We start from the raw sequence: 19,176 nt of genomic DNA, 5'->3' as shown, positions 1-19,176 counted from the left end.
GATAAGTTCTATGAGGCAAAAGAGAGCAGGGTACAGGGGTGTGGAGTCCTAAGGGCACGAGGAGAAGGGAGGTTGCAGTTGTCCAAGAGTGGGTGACAAGTTAGCAAAGACATAGAACAGGTAAGGGAGGGCCCAGGTAAGGGAGGGCTCAGGTGAGGGGTGGCCAGTGCACAGGCCTAGAGATGGGAGGTTGCCTGAGACGTTCCAGAAGAGGCAGGAGTAAGAGGGAGAGGGGTAGGAGACACAATCAGAGAATTAAGGGGCAGACATGTCAGGCCTTGTTGGCCTTTAAGTCTTGGCTTCCGCTCTAAGGGAAATAGGAGCCACCGTAGGAGCGTGAGCAGAGACAGGACATGCTGTGGCCCTCCCAGGATACAGCCCCATTGTGGGGGGCAGGGGTACATCAGGGAGGCCAGACAGGAGGCTCCTGCAATAACCCAGGTGAGTGAGGCTGGCGCTGGGCCAGGCTGGTGGCTGCAGAGGTGGACAGATGAGGTCAGATTCGGGATGTGCTGAAGTTTGAGCACAAGGGGCCTCCCTGTTAAATGGATGTAGGAAGTGAAAGAAAAATGGCAGGCATGATGCCAAGGCTGGGGCTTGATAAACTGGAAAATGAAACTGCCTGTCTGATAGGGGAAGCCCCACTCAGAGTTCGCGGCCTCTCGAAATGACTCTCCTGCTAAGATCTCAAACATTAAAATCCTCTCTTCTGTTTGCTCTTCCCATCCCACTCCCTCTCACCATCTGCCTCCCTGCTTCTCCTCGCTCTCGTACTCCTCCTTGGCTGGCTCACTTTCTCCTCCCATGTGCTACACTCGCCTAAGTGTTAGCACTCACCCAAATCCCTTTCTCTCCACCCCTGCACCTCCTCTCTCGGTCCTGCCTTCCTTCTCAGTAGCTTCAATTCTAACATCCAAACAGAAGAGGCCCAGTCTCACTTTCTAGCACTGGCCTCCCCACTGAACTTGGGTGCTGCCTTTCATTTCCAACTGCCTTCTGAATACCCAAAATACATCTAAACTGAACGCAATCACTCTTTGTAGAAAAGAGCCTTTCTTTCTAGCTGGGTATATTCCCAGGAATAAGACCCCCAACTTGAAACTCTGGTATCTGTCATTCTTGACTTCACCTTCCCTTTCTCCCTGCTTCCTTCCTGCACAAACACATCTACAGACTCAACCTTCACAACATCCCTGGCACCCAAGGGCCCTGCTTTCTGCTGCCATATCTACCTGATTCTGACCCTCAGGACATGCTGTGCCAGACCACCTCCACCCTCACCACCCACACCCCTCATCACCTAAAACCCTGAACCGCCACTGCCTGCAAACTGAAGAAAACCCACAACACCACATGTAACCCCACAGCCTATGCCCTGCCTAGTTTTCCATGGCTGACTTATTAAGATCCACTGCCCCAGCTAAATTGCTCTATCATTTCTGAACACGCACCCTCCCTCTTACCCTCAATGCCTTCCCCTCTCACAGCACTCTTCAGTTCAAGCCCAAGCTCAAGACACATCTCAAGTCTAAAGCCTCCACTTGCCCCTTGGTGAATATTCTTCCCTTGTGAATTCATATAGACCTTAAATTGACTGTATCATTCATCTAGTGTTTTATATACACTCCTTTATCTTCTCATTTACCTCTCTATGTGCAGCATTGTCTCAAAATCATTAGCATCTAACACCGTGTGAATATTGACAGTTGCCCCTTATTTCAGCTTGTAAGGACTCCTGCTTTCTGGGTGAGTTCTCAGTCAAGTTCTCCGTTGTGGAGAATCCAAGTCATGGACAAGACAGAGGGAAGAACTAAGAACAAACAGACAACAGAGAGTCACATTGACGTACAAAACACAGTGCTCAAAGGACAGAACAAGAAGTGAAAGGAAGTAAAAGCCTCAAAGGCGGAGACATTGGGAAGCAGACATTGAGCGTGGGAGGGAGAATTTGAGGAAGCAGGTGCCAAACACATGGAGACTATTAAGAGAGCAGAGAGGATGAGATGAGATGGATACCATTTTTGTTGCACAATAGGAATGCACTTTTCCCACAAAGTTCATATTCCCTCAAAAAGATGAATAAAGACATCAATTGTTTTAATTCATTTTTTGGTTACTGGACTGTGTTTACTTGCGTAAGACTTTATAAACAAGACTGTGCTGTGGGACTACAAAATTTATCTCGGTTACATAACAAGTATGTCCTATCTTTTTGGAGGCTGAAATATGTTAAAGTTCCGGAACCTGATATTTCTTTGTATCCCCAACACTGAGAACTGTGTTCTACATGTAATAATTAATCAACAAGTGTTTGCTGATGATAAACAGGCATACAGAGAGATGAGTAGAGGATGTAGACCTTGTTTTTTATCCTAGTGGTGTTCCAGAGGCTGTCATCTGTTGGCAGTGATGTAGCCAAACAGTATTTGTCAGTGTATTTATTTAAGGAGATTTTCCATTTGTCTACCAAGCAAATATAACTTTTGTAGGTCAAACTCACAATTACAGCATTAAAACAGGACAACCGTGAGAGCGTGTGATGCTTGTTAAGGCTGCATGTGAATACCAAAAATATCATGGCATTCAAAACCCAAATGTCAGGGAGAGCATCAGAGATGAGGAAGAAAGAGAGTCTTTTTGAAATGCAATCCCAATTATTTATATTCCTCACCAAAAACTAGACAATTTTTTCCTGCTGACAGGCCCTACTTCCAACCAATTACTTGCTGCTCTGAGTTTTACACCCAAGACCTTTGCGAAAAACTACCTTTACGACTACCATGATTTTGTGTCAAAAGTAAATGATCATCTCTAAAGCCTCCCTGATAGGTTTTCAAAATATTTGTCTTCTTTGGACAATCCTTTGTCCCATTCTTATGAATCATTCTGACCTCATAAAAAGACTACGGTAAAAGGGACTTAAATGTCTACCTTCAGGATATTGTAGTGGAAAAGCAAAAGAATCACAGAGAAGGAAATGGAAATGAAGCCAGGGATCGCAATCCCCTGGAATACGAATGTTCTCTGCATAACACTAAGTGTGAGAAATGTCACCAGACCTTAGCAATGTGACAAGGACCATGAGAGCAGCGACCACTTGCTTATTTCCTACCTTCCCTTTGCCAGTCCACGTTTACTCTGCTTTGCAAATGCAATAATCCAATGAAACTGCTGCATTTACCACCACTGTGATATGTAATGTAATACTGTGATGAAACAACTTGAAATATCTTCTGCTTAAAGAGATTTGTGCTGTCCTTTTTCTGGAAACTGTCAATGACCACTTTTCTCCCCAAGGAGATCCCTCAGAATCTCAGATCGTTAGGGAAGTTGCTAACAGGTATATGTAAATTTCCAGTTGAATCTATTCATAGTTAACAGCACCTAGCTGAAAGTTAATGGAAGAGGAATAACGAACAATTCTAAAGATAAACTGGCTGTCCTGAGTGAAAGGTGGAAGAAAGTTAAGGACAATTTGATAGCACGTATCAAATTTGTCATTAAAATGTACAAACCCTTTAATCCAGCAAATTCCATAGCCAGGAATTTAACCCAAACAAATCACCAGAGAAGACACGCGATCTGGTTATAGTAATATTTGAAATTCTGTCCAAAGAGGCAAAATAAAGGATAAAAGAAAAGAAAGTGCTAATTGTTTAAATTATATTAGTAGTACATTGATTTAACTGAACATTACACAGCCATTAAGAAGAATTTTATGGGCCGGGCGCGGTGGCTCACGCCTGAAATCCTAGCACTCTGGGAGGCCGAGGCGGGTGGATCACTTGAGGTCAGGAGTTTGAGACCAGCCTGAGGAAGAGCAAGACCCCGTCTCTACTAAAAATAGAAAGAAATTATCTGGCCAACTAAAATATATATATATAAAAAAAAATTAGCTGGGCATGGTGGCACATGCCTGTAGTCCCAGCTACTCGGGAGGCTGAGGCAGGAGGATCGCTTAAGCCCAGGAGTTTGAGGTTGCTGTGAGCTAGGCTGATGCCACGGCACTCACTCTAGCCAGGGCAACAAAGCGACACTCTGTCTCAAAAAAAAAAAAAAAGAAGAAGAAGAATTTTATGGACTTATATTTATTAACATAAAAGAATGTCATTGATACATTAAGGGGAAAAAGCAAATAACCAGATCGTACATCAATGTGTCCTTCTTTCAAACAAACCTGTGTGTCTATATGCACACATCCTCATACCAAGAAAAGGAAATACCACAAAACATAAACCCTGGTTGTCAGTAACGGGATGGAGGTTACAGGACAGGAAATTTCCATTTTTCTTCTCTTTCTTGTATATATTACTTTCATAATAAGAAATAGACAATTGAGCCTTTTTCATTCTTCAAAAGAAAGTAAATTACTTTCTGCTGAGAGAAAACCATAGTCCCAGAGGTTTTTATATTTAGTCCTGAGAAACTTTCTCTTCCCTCTCTCTCTCTCTACCCCTCTCCGGCTCTCTTCCTCTCTCTCCCCCCCTTAGAAACAAGAAAGAGAAGAAATGCTACAAGGAGCAGAAATCTGGCTAGAAGAAAGGCAATTTAAAAAAATTACTTTCTTAGTTGAAATGCGCACTGACAGGAGCTAAGAAAAGCTTTTGACGGTAAACTGGCAAAGCCCTGAGAAAGTTTGTCTCTAAGTTAAAAGAAGCAGGGAAAGCCTTAAAGAAATATCTTAATCAGATTCTGTGGACAAGATTTGGGTTAAAATTCACTAGTATGGGTTAAATAGTAAGGTATTTCTTTCCAGAATTAAGAAGACATTCTTTAAAATATAAAAATAATTTTCTTTATTATTTAATTCTTACAAATTAATCTATAAATAAAATGTGCTAGCTTTAGTTTTTAAAATAAAGTGCCCAGGGAGAGGGAGAGAGAATGAGGCACAATGAGGAAAGAAAGAAAGGGAAAATTTGTCGTTATAAAGGCAAACCTTGAATTTGTTTCTCGAAACCAAGAAACTCCTCCACTTAATGCATCAGGCCCAATTTATAGAATTATCTGAAGCTGCTTTGTTCTCTTAAATTTTGAAATTGATGCACAAGAACTGCAAAAGCACTTTAGTAACTTACAACCGTGTCCTTACACATGCACTTGGACTGGTTTTACTCAACCGAAGGGTTGTCCTTTACTTCTTAATTAGTTCCCAGAATTTGCACAAATTTTAGCGTGCAAAAGAATCACCTGAAGACATTATAAAAAATTCTCCTAAGGACCTACCGGGTCTGTGAGTAGACCAGGAATCTGCCTTTTTAACGAGCCTCATTCCAGGAACATCTTATTCATCTTTGATCGCCTGCCCCATTGCACAGCCTGGGCAACTGATCCCCAGTGGGCCACTGAATCTTAGACTGCCAGCCGTAGGGACCAGGCATGTCCAGAATAGAGTACTTTTAATGATGCTCAGTTTATTGCCACAATCAATATGTACCAACAAATAAATGATGCTGACCATGACAATATTTAGAAAGATAGAAGTAGGGTGTGAAGTTCAAGGCCAACTAATAAAAAAAAAATCCTGATATTCATTAACAATAATAAAAAGAAGATCAAAAGGAATAATCCTGGCTGGGAGCAGTTGCTCATGCCTGTAAGCCCAGCACTTTGGGAGGCTGAGGTGGGAGGATCACTTGAGGCCAGGAGTTTGAGACCAGGCTGGGCAACATAGCAAGATCCTGTACCTTAAAAAAAAAAAAATGAGTCAGGCATGGTGGTGCCAGCTGCTCTGGAGGCTGAGGTGGGAGGATCACCTGAGCCCAAGCATTCAAAGTTGCAGTGAGCTATGATTACACCACTGCACTCCAGCCTGGCAACAGAGAGAGACTCCATCTCTAAAGAAAAAAAAAAGAATAATCCTGATTGCTGATAATATAGAAATGTGGTCTGAATTTAAGTAAAATTTAAAGTTTTTAGAAATCTTTGCACTAAGCAAACGTGAATTTGGATCTAAATTATGCCATTTGGGGCAGCTTTATACTTCCTCTGTTTTTGTTCTTTTCCAACTATTGCTTTTTATTTGAACATTCTTAAGGGTTTTTTCCCCTCCTTCTATTGCAGGGAGTTCAATAGACCTTATTCAACTGTGGTTTTAAAATGACCATGAAAAGGTGAAATATTTGCATTTTCTTCTTTAAATCTTACACTTTCAGCAAAAGAAGATGTTAATGGTTCTATAGGTGGGGTCCTTTCCAAACTTTCTTCAACTATTTTACCTCTGGCCCCGAGACCAAGATATCTTAAAAGACAAAGAATACCATTCCCAAAAGAATGATGAAAAGTTTCTTTTCTTTTCTTTTTTTTTCCCTTTTCATTTGATCCTCTAAAATACTTTTAATGTAATAAAAGGGGGAGAAGGATTTAAATGTCACAGAGGTAGGTTATAAAAACCCACAAAGGATTCTTAAGATTGACATTTTGCAGCTGGGAATTTTCTTCACATGGCATTTCCTGAGCGGAATAATTTATGTATGAACAAAATTTAAGCAGTCAGGTGACTACCATGTGGTCATCATGGTTGCAAGGAGCTGTGACATGGTCCCTTCTCTCTAGAAGTTTGCTGTTTCATTAAACGTACAAAACTAGCATACCAATAAACAGGGCGGGGGGATGGTGAACATTCTGGTGCGAAGTGTGTGATGCTGTAAATGCAATTTGCAGAGAGAAACGAGACAAAGGACTGGTAAAGCAAAGACTTTATAAAAGCCTTGAAAGAAGGAGAAGGGGAGCCACAAGTGGGGGGCCAGGAGAAGTGACACCAGCTGTACAGAGAGGAACAAATGGAAAACTTGCAGGGCTGGGTTAGGGGAATAGCCAGGAGCACTGAACAGCCAGCCAGACCACAAGGTTCAGAGGCAGGAAAGACGCAGCCCCAGTCCAGGCTGGCCTGGGTCTCAGAGCTGGATGTGGTCTGAAGCAGAGCTAACGGGGTTATCACGACGTCAGGGTCCAGACAGAGGGAGGGGCCTGCAGCGGCAGGTGCATTGCCAGACAGGGTGGCAGTCATGAAGGTGGGACTCCCAACAGTGGGACTTTATGCATAAAGGAAATTAGATTTCACTCCAGGAAGCTGAAGGAAGCTTGGGACCTGTGCATTTAGAGCGGAAGATTCTAGTTCAATGTACAGCCAAGGGGCCAGGGACCTCAGAAACCTCTATCTGAATGGTATATGTACACTCAACCCAACTTGACCAGTAAGAGCTAAGAAAGTCCTGCAGGCTTGTTTGAGAATGGCCTGGAGACTAAAGCTTCATGTAAACGGGCAGGCATGGAGAACAAGGGCCTGACACCATGAGAGTGACAGGGGCAACTTTAGAAAATGGTCTGCCAGCAGCCTGCCTGCAGGACAGATGGGGTAAGAAAGGTGAGTGAAGATGTTTCAGAGAATCTGCCCAGCTGTACTGCACCAGAGCCAGGATAAAGACTCCCTTTTACTAAGGGACCTAAAAAAAAAATTATAATCAATGAAGATATTATCAAGGTAAAGAACATTGTGAAAATTTATGTGCCCCGCCCACTATCTGTATATCCTAACTTAATCCAAACTATCTGAGAGGCTCATAGCAAATTCACACCATTAAATAGTGAAATGTAAATGTAAGTGGACATCGGAGGCAAGAAAACTATAACCCAAAGTGAGAGCGTGTAGAGAAGACACAAGCCGGCCACAGGTCTTCACCGCTGCAAGAGGCGAATTACCAGGCGGGTCCTGCACCTGTCAGTGGCCGCTCCCTACCAGAGGAAAACGTGTGTTAAGCATCTCTCATGCCACATGGGAACCCTTTCCTCTGACATGTCCTGGTCTGTCCCCAGCCCATCTCCTTCCACCCTGAGTCCTCCACAGGGAGCCAGGTCCTGGCTGCTCCAGGAGACCCGCATGGCCAGGACGCTGTCACCGCAGCTAGGAGCCAGCCAGTAACACGAGGGAAAAGCAGGGCAGGTGGGGAAGCACAGGCACCGGCCTATTTATTTCCGGGTTCCTTTTAACTCCTGAGCAAGAAACCAAAGGATACACCACTAAATGGCTGAGATAAAGGAATACCCATCGAGAGCCCTGATGCCTAAATGGCTACAATAGGCACACACATAAAAAATGAACACTGGCAGCTACGCCTGGCTTCAGGGAGCTCTCCAGCCAAACTGAGATCTTAGCAACATCTCGTCTCTGCTTTTGTCTTGGAATTTCTTCCCCTTTTAATGCTGCCGCCACCCTTAGCCCAGCTTGTGCGGTCCCAACAGTGTGCCCTGCTTTCAGGAGAGCATTCCCCAAATCCCTGCCTCTGTCAAATTTACAGGCTGAGATGTCCCAACTCCAGCAAAATTACTTTTGAAACTTTCATTTTAAAGAACAAGGCTTACAGAAATAGTTCATCCAGAAGGGAGGGAGGAGGTCGAGTTCAGGAACAAGAATAGAGTTTTATTCCGGAATTCCAAAGGACTACCTGAAAATCTAGTCAAAGACTAGAAGGTCCCTCCTTTCCCTTGCAGGATAAACAGAGAACTCAAGAAATACAATTCATACCTTGAGGACCTCTTTATATAAATTTGTTCCTATCCAAGATGAGAGGCAGTTGGAAGGTGGATGGAATTTTCAAAGGTTTTGTTACATGCCTTTGAAATTAAACTCTGTTTCCAGTTGTGGTGGTCATTAGTCAATTTGTAGCACTATTATTAAATGATCTTAATAGCACAGACTCCTGTGCCATCAGAATGCCGTACACTGTCCTTCGCACATCCAGGGGGAACCCTTTGCCTGCCCTACCCACCCCTGGCAGAGTTCGTTACTCCTTCCTCTGAATCCTACAGCCACTTTTGTACTTGTCTGTGGCACTTGTATAAGCTTCTGTTGCCCCGTTCACTCAGAGGCCACATCTAAATCATCTTCGCATTTCCAGACTAGCACAGTGCCTGGAGAATAAGACTTGTACAGCAAGATTTTCTAAACTAATACAGAACTATTTCCCACAGCCCTACTGCCTACAAATATAAGGAGATAAAACTAGGTTAAGTTCCTCAATATGGAGACTTAGGAAGCACGTAAATCTGTCAAAGGAAATGTCATTGGATGAGAAGAGAATGTTTAAAAGCATACATATTCTTGCATGATCTCACACACATAGCTTAAAGTGGTGGCTCTAAAATTTTTTAGTGACTCAGATGCCTTTGAGAATCCAATGAAGTTTTGACTGTCTCCTGAGAAGGATGCACAGATACAAAAAAACTACAGTGCATTTTCAGGAGATTCATGAGATCCATGAAATGAACCTTTGACCCCCATGACTGTCCCAAAACCAGCTGCCAACTGAGCCCAAATTAGGAAGTTTTGCTTAAGAATAACAGCGTCGGTTTAGTATTAAGAATTCCATTTGGGGAAAAAAAACCATATTGTAAACTGTATGGCGACAAGATTGTATCTCCAAGGAAGCTTCACTTTTTCACTATGCTAGTCAGGACAAATGCATCAGGTAAGTACATAAAGAATTAACCCTGGGGGTTGTGAAGGACCATTGCACCCAGGTAGTCTTAGTACCTTAGTAAAAAAAAAAGTCTTAACCCTCCTGGTACCTGCTAAAGTACCCGGTTATTCCTGTCTTATTTCTCAACAGGAAAAAAACAAAGTGAATGCACTGTTGTGTGAACCATTTTGCAAATCGAGAATCTTTTCAAACTGAAAATTTAGGACCAAGGCAACTGAAAGCACTCTCTCAATAGCTCCCAGGAGACACAAAGGGGTCATGGGCAGACAGGGAAATCTTCTAATCCAATTACATTATCAGTTACAAAGATATGAAAGTTGTTGGTTTCCAGGGTTCTGTGATTAATAGCCACAGTCCTAAAGAAATGTTTCCAGCTCCAACAAGGACATTCCTATGGGCCACAGGTGTACCATTCACCCCTTCATGAAATTAAAAGTGGATCTAAAGTTATAAGAGAAGCATTTTAGGAGGTCACACACGAAATACCACCAGCTTGGATTAAACATTAACATGCAGTTATTTTTATAATGTAAATTCAACATTTAAAAAAGTACTGAAACTATAAAAAAGGATGGTGTAAATGTCTACCTAATAAAAGTGATTTAAAAAATAGTAGGTTATGAGCAGGAGGATAGGATGAAAGAGAAAAAGGCCAGTATAAGGGGCCAGACAGACCACTATAAAGGAAGGCTAGAAAGAAGAATAAACTGGGTCAAAATGAAAGTAATTTCAAAGACTAAGAAAGGGATAAAAAAAAAAAAAAAGGATTGAGGAAACAACAAATACGAACCACATGAGAGAAAAGTGTGTAGGAAAAATTGGGATTTCTCCGAGTGAGTCTGCAGACAGGAATTATGGAGAGAGCAGATACAGCTGCCTGAGTTTTCCGACCAAACAGAGAACTAACCTCGAGAATGTTCCAGGTTTGCCTGTGTGTGTGTCACATTTTATGAGTTAAAGGAGATCTGAGACTCCATGTAGAGTGGAATCTTTAGCTAGTCATTTTCTCAAAAACCACTCCAAAAGAAGTGGGTTTAAATGAGGCCTTGGAGACAGATCGCATTTCGGGGTCTGAGGCACAGAGAAAATGGGGGTGGCGGGGAGGGGTGTGTGCCAGGTAGGGCTGGCCCTGGCAGTGAGGTCCGCAGCGCAGGAGTGAAGGGAGCTCCGCCTGAGGGCAGGAGGCGGGAGGGGAAATAGCCCAGAAAAGGGGTCCAGTGGGTCCAGTGGGGCTTGCCCCTAAGGAAATGTGACCTGCAACAGTTTTCCAGCATAGAGGCCACCCCGCAGAGGGCTGGTTTGGCCCTCACCCCCAAGGTGGGCCATTATATCAATGTCTCCGGACAACCACAAGGGGAAAAAAATTGACCATACTTAAAACAGGAAAGCCACACCTGTGTTTCATGCAAATGTGACTGGGGCAATGAGCTTGACTCTTGGGAAATCCAAACTCTGGGGCAAATGAATCACTTGGGGAGCTAATGAGCACCTCTGATGCTCCCCACGGAGTGGAGGATGTTAAACAAAGGTTAAGTTGGTTATTTACCCCAAAACATCGCATAAAGCAAATAACATACTTGGAAACAGCATATTAACGGAAAACAAAAGATAATTAAAGAAAGGACGGAAGGGTTCAAATGTAGTGGCAACACAGGACGAAAGAGGCGGATGCTATGAGGTAGAACATTCTATCATCTCTTTCTTTCTACGAAAGAATGTAAATATTAATGAGGCAATGGTAATGAAGGAAAAATGTTTAAAAAATTTAATGTAGCAACACTGAAAAAGGTCAAATTTAAATGTATTATCTGCATCCAGAATGCGTAGAACATTAGGCTCTCAGCAATAAGCTTTTTTTTTTTTTTTTTTTTAAAAAAAAAAAAAAAGAGCATTGGTGAAAATCTGGGATTAGCAACCAAGTTTGTCTCCCGAAGACACAGCAGGGACTCCTCTGCCTGTTGCATAGAAATATCAAAATACCTTTGGCAGTCAGGCATGTGGAGTCTACTCAGAGTGCAGGGGAGAGAGGAAACCATCAATACCCCAAAGTGCCTCAAGTTTCTTTCCGAAAAGGAGCAGCAGGGACTGAAATACAAGACAGTTCTGGAACTTTACTCTCCTTTTGCCATGGAAGTTTTCTTCTACCCACACTAGCATCCGTTTGCTGGGCTATCAAATGCACGGCGGCACTGTACTCTTCAGAATAGTCTTTGGTTCTTCGCTAAAACGTGTTCATGTCTAGAGGGCCCAGACTGTAAAAGTGAATCATTTTAACAAGCTCCTTTTTAAAAAATAAAATGAAATGAGCATTAAACACATGTCAATGTATTATAGTAAGCATAAGCCTTCCACAATGATTACAAAAGATAACTCTTGTTTCTTTAAGATAAAAAGATTTTGTAAAAGAAGTAGCTGGCAGGATGTAGGTGCAGCCAATGTATCCTCGTTAGGAAGCTGGCTGTTCGTCCTTGGGAGGAGCTTGTGTGACAGGACTGTCTGCTACCTTTCAAGAGAATAGCACTAAAAGATTGTGATCTCCATTACCAAGCTATGTGAAATACTTAGCTCTAGCTAGGAAATGAAAAAAGATATCAGATCACAAATTTTCAAAATAGAAAAAAATGGTTTATGGAAATAAAGGGTGTTACTCATCATTGTCTCTTCATTGTAACCTAAAGTATACTTTTTATGAAAGAATTCCTTAATTTAGTTATTAACATATCAAATTAAAGTTTTTAAAATTATTCCCCTAGGGAATAATACAATTCAACCAAAGATAATTTTTATCATAAAACTTCTGGTTAGCAAAATGAGCTCAAATTGCGTATGAGTCACAAAATTTCTTCTATCTCAAAAAAATTAATTTATATTAATATTGGAAGTTCCTTCTCTATTAATATCCATTCCCACTCCCAATGTCAGTCTAAGGTTATAGTTATGTTACAACCAAAGGTAGTATAAAATGTAAGCTAATACAGATGTTCCTTGACAATGGAGTTACATCCTGATAAACCCATCACAAGTTGAAAATACTGTAAGTTGAAAATGCACTAAATACACTTAACCTACCTTAAACGTGCTCAGAACACTTATATTAGCCTACAGTTGGGCAAAATCACCTAACATGAAGTCTTTTTTATAACAAAGTGTTGACAATCTCACTTGATTTATTGAATACTGTACTGAAAATGAAAACCAAAATAGTTGTACGGAAATAACATATTTGAACTCATAAGTTTGAACACACTCCTCTTTCGAATCATCTATAAGTTGAAAAATCGTTGTCAAACCATGGTAAGCCAGGGAATGTCTGTATTTCAAATAGGTATCTTCTGGTAACATTAATGACATTTCAGAGTAGTGATACTTCATACATTTCCTTGAACTATTACCTCCCTCCATGTCATCAATAAATTTTCAAAATATACAAACTATTTCCTTTTAGATGAATTGTTACAACAGATACAGAAGTAAACAATAGGTACCTTGAAATGTATTGGGGAGTGAAATTTAGATTTGACTCCTGACAATACTTTATCCACAATTCTGATTACCTAGTAACCATCCTGACTGGTCTGAAGTTAAACACGCCTACCCCACCCCCTTTGTCCAGCTATGTCCATTTCCCAAACTGATGTCTCCTTACCTTCTCTCCATCCAATAAAATCCCTGCTTCCCCAAGCTGGATTTCCAAAGATTGGAAAAAGACCTTCTCATCAGAGGAGGTTCAGTCAAATATAAAATGCAATATAAATTATATAGTGCTGAACATTTTCTCTTATGCCTTTATCTTCATTATATTTGCTTCAAACATATATTGTAGAGAAAAAATAAGTCTAAATGTTTATCTTCCATCTATTGAGCAAAATATTTAGCATATCTCAGAAAAAAATAGAGAAAGTATCCTAGAATAATCCTTAACATTTGTAAATCATCCTTTCATACCGAATGTCTCATTTAATCCTCCCAACCTCCCTGAGAGACAGGTGCTGTCACTGCTCACCCCAGCCTGCAGGTGACAACCAAGTATACGGTCAGACAGGAGAAGGTATTGACAGCAGGATGAAAGAAGCTGCTTGGGTGCACTGGACTGGGATGGGTAGATTCTACACCTTTGCTTGTGTCTCTGAATTGAGGCTGCAAGCTGGAACAAGCTCTAATAAAGCAGCTGATTATATCAGCATGCTAAAGGGCTGGAGTTGCAGGTTCCAACCCCAGGGGTACCATATGCCGGGTGAGGGATGAAGACAACTGGGAAGATATAGCTGGAATGCTAAACTAGGGGAAAGGTGGCCCTCTGAGAACTGTCCAAGTGCAGCTCTTGGGAGGAGCAAGAGGGAGGGTGGCAGGGGATGCAGAGGAAATATGAGGATCTTGCTTTCTGACTGCCATTTCTACTCCAAGGTAGGGGAATTTGAAAACAGCTAATTAGACATGTGATCATTTAGAAAAGTTCAAGAAAGGGTAAAAAGTTAGAATTGACTCATGCAGGAGGGGTGGTTGTGGGGGAGAGGAGCCCCAAAGAGAGTTGTAATCCCACAAGTTGCTACTGAGTCAGGGGCCCCGAAGTGGCAAATCACTAGTGAGGTGCTGTGCCTGACAGCCCTAAGTCAGGCTGAAATAAGTGGAAACAACATCTGACATCTCAAGTTGCCCACAATTCCCGGAGAAAATGGACAGTCAAAAGGAAAACTGACATTAAGTGCCAAAGATCACACAGCTATGATGCTCTGGCCAGGGCTGGAATACAGTCTTTCCAGAGCTCACGCTTTTTCCAATTTGAGCCTCACTGCAAATACATTAGAACCCATTTGTGGTTGTAAAACCTTATCCAAAATGAAGAAAATAGTACTGATGGCTAGAATTCAGATTATCTGGGCAAAATTCCCTGCCTACTATCTCTAAACACCAAACCAAGGTTGAGCTGAATCAGATGTGGTATCGAGTAAAAGATTTCCAAAACTCACCAATGAAGTGATTATTCCCCAGGGCGAGCATCTCCTCCAGGAGAACAAGGCCCCCTGGAGCCTGGAGAGGGGTCACACTGCGTCCATCTATGAGGGAACACTGTTGGAATCCCGTGGCCGTGACCTTCCATAGCAAAATCAGCGAAGCAGTGGCATCTTGCCGAATCCTGAAAACGGGAATGATGTAAACAGAAAGTCCCTTTCCGAAAAAAATTCATCTTCAAACCAGTCCATCAATTAAAAATAAAGACAACATGTACATCCACAAAGGTATCAGGAAATTGACCACATGATCTTACAGACAAGCATCCACTTTGCGCACAAAGTTTCCCGCATTTGTTAGAAACGTCTACCTCCCACCTGTTCAAAATATACCACAAAATGACTCATTGGTAACTCACCTTTGGGCAACAAATTTAATGACTAATAAAAGAGCACTTTGAGTTGTTTTTTTTTACAGCAAATCCTTCCATATCCACACAATATAAAAAAGAGGCTTGCGTGAATTTAATATATATGTGTACTGCACCTGCGTTATGCTGTCAAAATAAGCAAACATGTGTCCCTCCCTCCTCTGCTTCAGGTCCCCCCGCTTATTTTCAGTGTAAAACCCAGAGGATGCGCCGTCTACAAACCCAGTCACCCCGGCCCCAGCTCCCCTCCAGCCTCACTTCCTCCTCCATCCTAGTGGCCCGAAGCTCCAGCAAGAAGGAGTTACTGGCTGTGCCCCAAGCCAGGTCTTTTCTAGCTCCCAACCTTTGTATCCTTCTCCACCTGGGACACCGTCCGGGGACCACCCCGGCTGCCCGTGCTCCCCTGCGCTCCTGGAGAACTGGGTTTCTCTACCTGGGTCAGAAGGTCACTGACTCTGCACAGAGCCCCCCGACTGCAGCAGGGGCCTCAATAAAGGTTCAGTAAGTGATTAAATTCACGAATAAAGTGTAGGGAGCCAGTAACCCCCGCAAGTGAATTCGGCACTCCCATCACCTCAGCCTGGGTCAGACTCTGCTCTTTCTGTCCAGTTCTGCAGCCGACAGACAGTCGCAGAGAATTTCAGGGTCGTGGAGAAGAAGAAAACAAAAGCATTTAAAGGGATAGAAAACCAGAACATTTGGAAAGACTTAGAAAGTTAAGAGAATAGGAACTAAACAAGAAAGGCTGAGAAGGAAATGTCACTGGTCCTGATCCTTCCGTGGGACCAGCGGGCGGGGCGCCCATCTGCAGCCCAGCAAGGAAACACTTAGGGCCGGGCTCCCCCTGCTGGCAGAGCTGGGAGCTGCCTCACACGCCACCTTGCTCCCCGTGGGGAAATTCCTCCTGTGCCCCAGGAGTTCACGGCCCTTCTTGGCTCTTCTGCCGCCAGTGGGAGTTCAAGGCGGGGGTGGGGGGAGGATGCAGGGGCAATGTAACCAAGTCCCTCTTCCAGACATTTGCAGGGACTCCATTTTTAGAAAGCAAGGTGGGCAAAAATGACCCAGCACACAAGGAAGAAGTCTAAAGTGCCCAATGGCCCCTTAAAAAGGAGCCGAGGCATCAAACTGGTGAACTAGGGCCCCAATCTTCTAAAATCCCCAAAGACTGGACAGCAAAGGCCCATTAGGGTCGCGGGGAGTGTGGGGAGGGTGGCGGTTAATGGCAACAGAGAAGCACAGGCAGCGGGGGCTTGTCAGCCGGTCGGGACACTGTGGCTCTGGTGCCACCTCCACTTCCCAGCTACACGCTCCTGGGCTGCTGCTGACTTCTCTGAGCCTCTCATGGAGCACCGACACACACCAGGTGTCAGCCAGCGCCACGTCACTTCGCCCCTTCCCCATCCCCACCAGTGACAATGGGCAGTCTGTAATTTGAAAGAGCTTAAATTTTTTTAAAAAACACAAAATACTCTTTTTGGCTGCTGGCTTTTTAAGAGAAAATTGTAATATGCAGATATTAAATTGGGGGCAAATTATGCATCTGAATTTAACCAACGGTCCGTTCAAATCTTAAGAGGCCAATGATGTCGGAAGAGAAATCTCCTGGGGGAGGAGGCATCTGGCCCTGGTCTCATCCAAGGCCTCAGGGTTTCTCACCTCGCACCTGACTCATCCAGTCCAATTTCCCAACTCCACATCCCCAGCCTGACTGGATCCTAACTGCAATCTCCTCTGAGAAAGATTCTCTAGTTTTTGAGTGACATAGGCCATGTCTACACATGGAATCCGTTCACTATTCTCACTGGACTGGCCAGTTACACCCCAGTTACATGGATGGACACAACCCAGCATAGAGATCATAGTATCCATCTTGACAGTTTTTAACTCATAATTTTCTTACTTTACTGAGGTGTTCTGTGGCACTTCAAAGGATACCAGGCGGCCGCCCGCAGAGCTGTTGGAACTGGCATTCCCACAGGCAACATCCGGGATCACCTGGGGGCAGGAGGAAGACATGTCATGGGGTTGATCACAGTACAAGATAATATGATTCTATAAAGCAAAATTCCATGAGCTGCATTTCCCTCCTACTTTTCTATGATGATGGGGGGAACAGATTGGGGACAAGTGAAACCTCATGAACTCAAGAGACAATAAAAGCTTGGCCATTTGATCTCCTGAAATGCAAAAGCTTTCCTGAGAGCAGTCAACAAATTCCTAGGATTGTTCAAACTGATCGATAGGATGTTGCAGGGAAGTTAGCAGGATTTCACTCCCTGTTCTCTTTCCTTTCATTTAACAAGCAGTCATTGGCCACTGCACTGTGCTCAGCCTGACAGTAACCAGGGACTAAATGCTTGCAGAACCGGGAGGCAGACTAGCTCACAAACAGCAGGTGTAATCAGCCTTAATCACAGGACAGCGAGCCTGCAAACCTGCAAAGGGCAAGACGTAGCTGGTCTGCATGAGCCTTCTGAATGCTGAGCGTCTCAGGAACACACATTGAGGCTGGAAAGCTGAGAAACTGCCCTCCTTTTTCCCTGTGGGCTACACCTTCATTTTTAAACTATGGTCCCAAAAGTAGTATACTGATGGGTATATATGAAAAAGGAGCTCAATTAAGGGTGGGGGGAACTGTGCTTATAAAAACCAGATTGTGAACACTTGAGTTGTGTCCAGTGAGGTCACTTCTGGCCAATTTATGCAATTTATTCCTCGTGCCATGATTACTGTCCTCACCTATCACAATGAAAATGAAGGGATATTAAAAGTATTCCTCATCACAGAATTAACTGAGAACAATACAGAAACTCTCAACAATTTCACCCCACAACCAACACTTAGAACTTATTTTCCAGAATACTTTATCCACAGCTAAATGATGTGGATAAAGCCCACCATTCATATTCAAAGATGTAAGTCTTACTTATTACATTTGTGTAACAGACAGCAGTCACATAAATTTTAGTCCTCTCTGCTCCAGATAACTTTATTTTCCAAAGCTTTATGAATTCTTGAAAAGAGGAAGCCCAACGTATTTACATTTCTTCCTCTGGCACTTTGCAACCTCCTTCCTGAACAACCTAAGAAATAACACATGATGGGAAGGCAAGGAATTTCTTTCTTACACTTACCATCTGTAAAATAGCATGCATTTAAGTATAGATTGAAATGGCTGGTTAGGGAGAAATTTTCCTTAAAGGACACTTTCTTGATAAACTAAAAATCAAATCTAGTTCACATTCAAGAAGTGAGTCAGCCAGCAAAGAAGCATTAAAATTGTAACTTCAAAGCATTTATTAGAAGTCTGAAATCAGAAAAAGTTCACAGTTTTTAGGTAGGCTAAGATCATTGCCCTGCAGTCTGAACTGGCCTTCATAAACTGCATGGCAATGTAAAAAAAAAAAAAAAAAGTGGGTCAACTGGTTAGAATTACCCAAGAAAATAAAAGGAGAAATGCTGCCTACCTCTGTTATTAATATAACAATAACAGAAATTTCTAGACACATTCCTTGATTTTAATACATGCTATACAAAGATCTGTATTTTTTCCTCTAAACTACAAAACTTGTAATAATATGCCACCACAGGTTTATATGAATGCCATATTTATAAAGTGTAAGATACAGAATAGTATTATACTCTATCAATGTCACCTCAAAATCATGATTTGGACTTGTTCCCCAACTCTTCTAGCTAGGGAATTTATATTTTATGTCAACTTTTAGGAGTCTGTGAAAAAAATCCTTAGAATGAGACTTTTGTAGAGCTTGAAGATACAAGAGCCAAGCCCAGATGGGAAAAGTTGCAACAAATAGAATTTGCTATTGGCAAAATAAATAAAATTTGGAAGTTTATTTCTCAAATACATTCTCAAAATATTTTAAAAATCACTGATAGCTTCTTTTTTCTAAATCCCACTGAAGTACAGCAAGGTACCAAAAATGGAACCTAACCAATAAACAGCAACACACACACAAAAAAAAAATAGTTATGCACAATACTCTGCTATGGTCCAGATATTTGTGTCCCCCCCTCCAAAATTTATATGTTGAAATCCTAACCCCCAAGGCGGTGGTATTAAGAGGTGGGGCCTTTGGGACATAGGTCATGGGGGACAGGGCTCATGAATGGAATTAGTGCCCTTATAAAAGAGGCCTGTGCAAGCTCCGGAAGGCCCTTACCAGACTCCGAGCCTGCCTTGGTCTTGCCTTCCCAGCCTCCAGAGCTATGAGGAATAGATGCTCATTGTCTATAAGCCACCCACTTTGTGGCATTTTTGTTATAGTAGACTTAACAGACCAAGATACACTCCAC

General features: G+C 42.6%; 1 protein-coding gene across 1 annotated transcript in view; it reads right to left on the bottom strand.

Annotated features, from left to right (window-relative positions):
- The window catches only part of DNER (delta/notch like EGF repeat containing), a 293,066-nt gene that overhangs the window by 152,479 nt on the left and 121,411 nt on the right, over positions 1 to 19,176 (bottom strand). The window contains exons 3-4 of the mRNA XM_069466390.1: positions 16,760 to 16,854; positions 14,447 to 14,613 (exon numbers count right to left, since the gene is read on the bottom strand). Of these exons, the coding sequence (XP_069322491.1) occupies positions 14,447 to 14,613; positions 16,760 to 16,854 (262 nt within the window). The remainder of the gene's footprint in view (positions 1 to 14,446; positions 14,614 to 16,759; positions 16,855 to 19,176) is intronic.

The sequence above is a fragment of the Eulemur rufifrons genome, chromosome 1 (assembly GCF_041146395.1).
Source record: "Eulemur rufifrons isolate Redbay chromosome 1, OSU_ERuf_1, whole genome shotgun sequence".
In the NCBI taxonomy this organism is placed as follows: Eukaryota; Metazoa; Chordata; class Mammalia; order Primates; family Lemuridae; genus Eulemur; species Eulemur rufifrons.
This window is presented reverse-complemented; position numbering and strand designations above follow the sequence as displayed.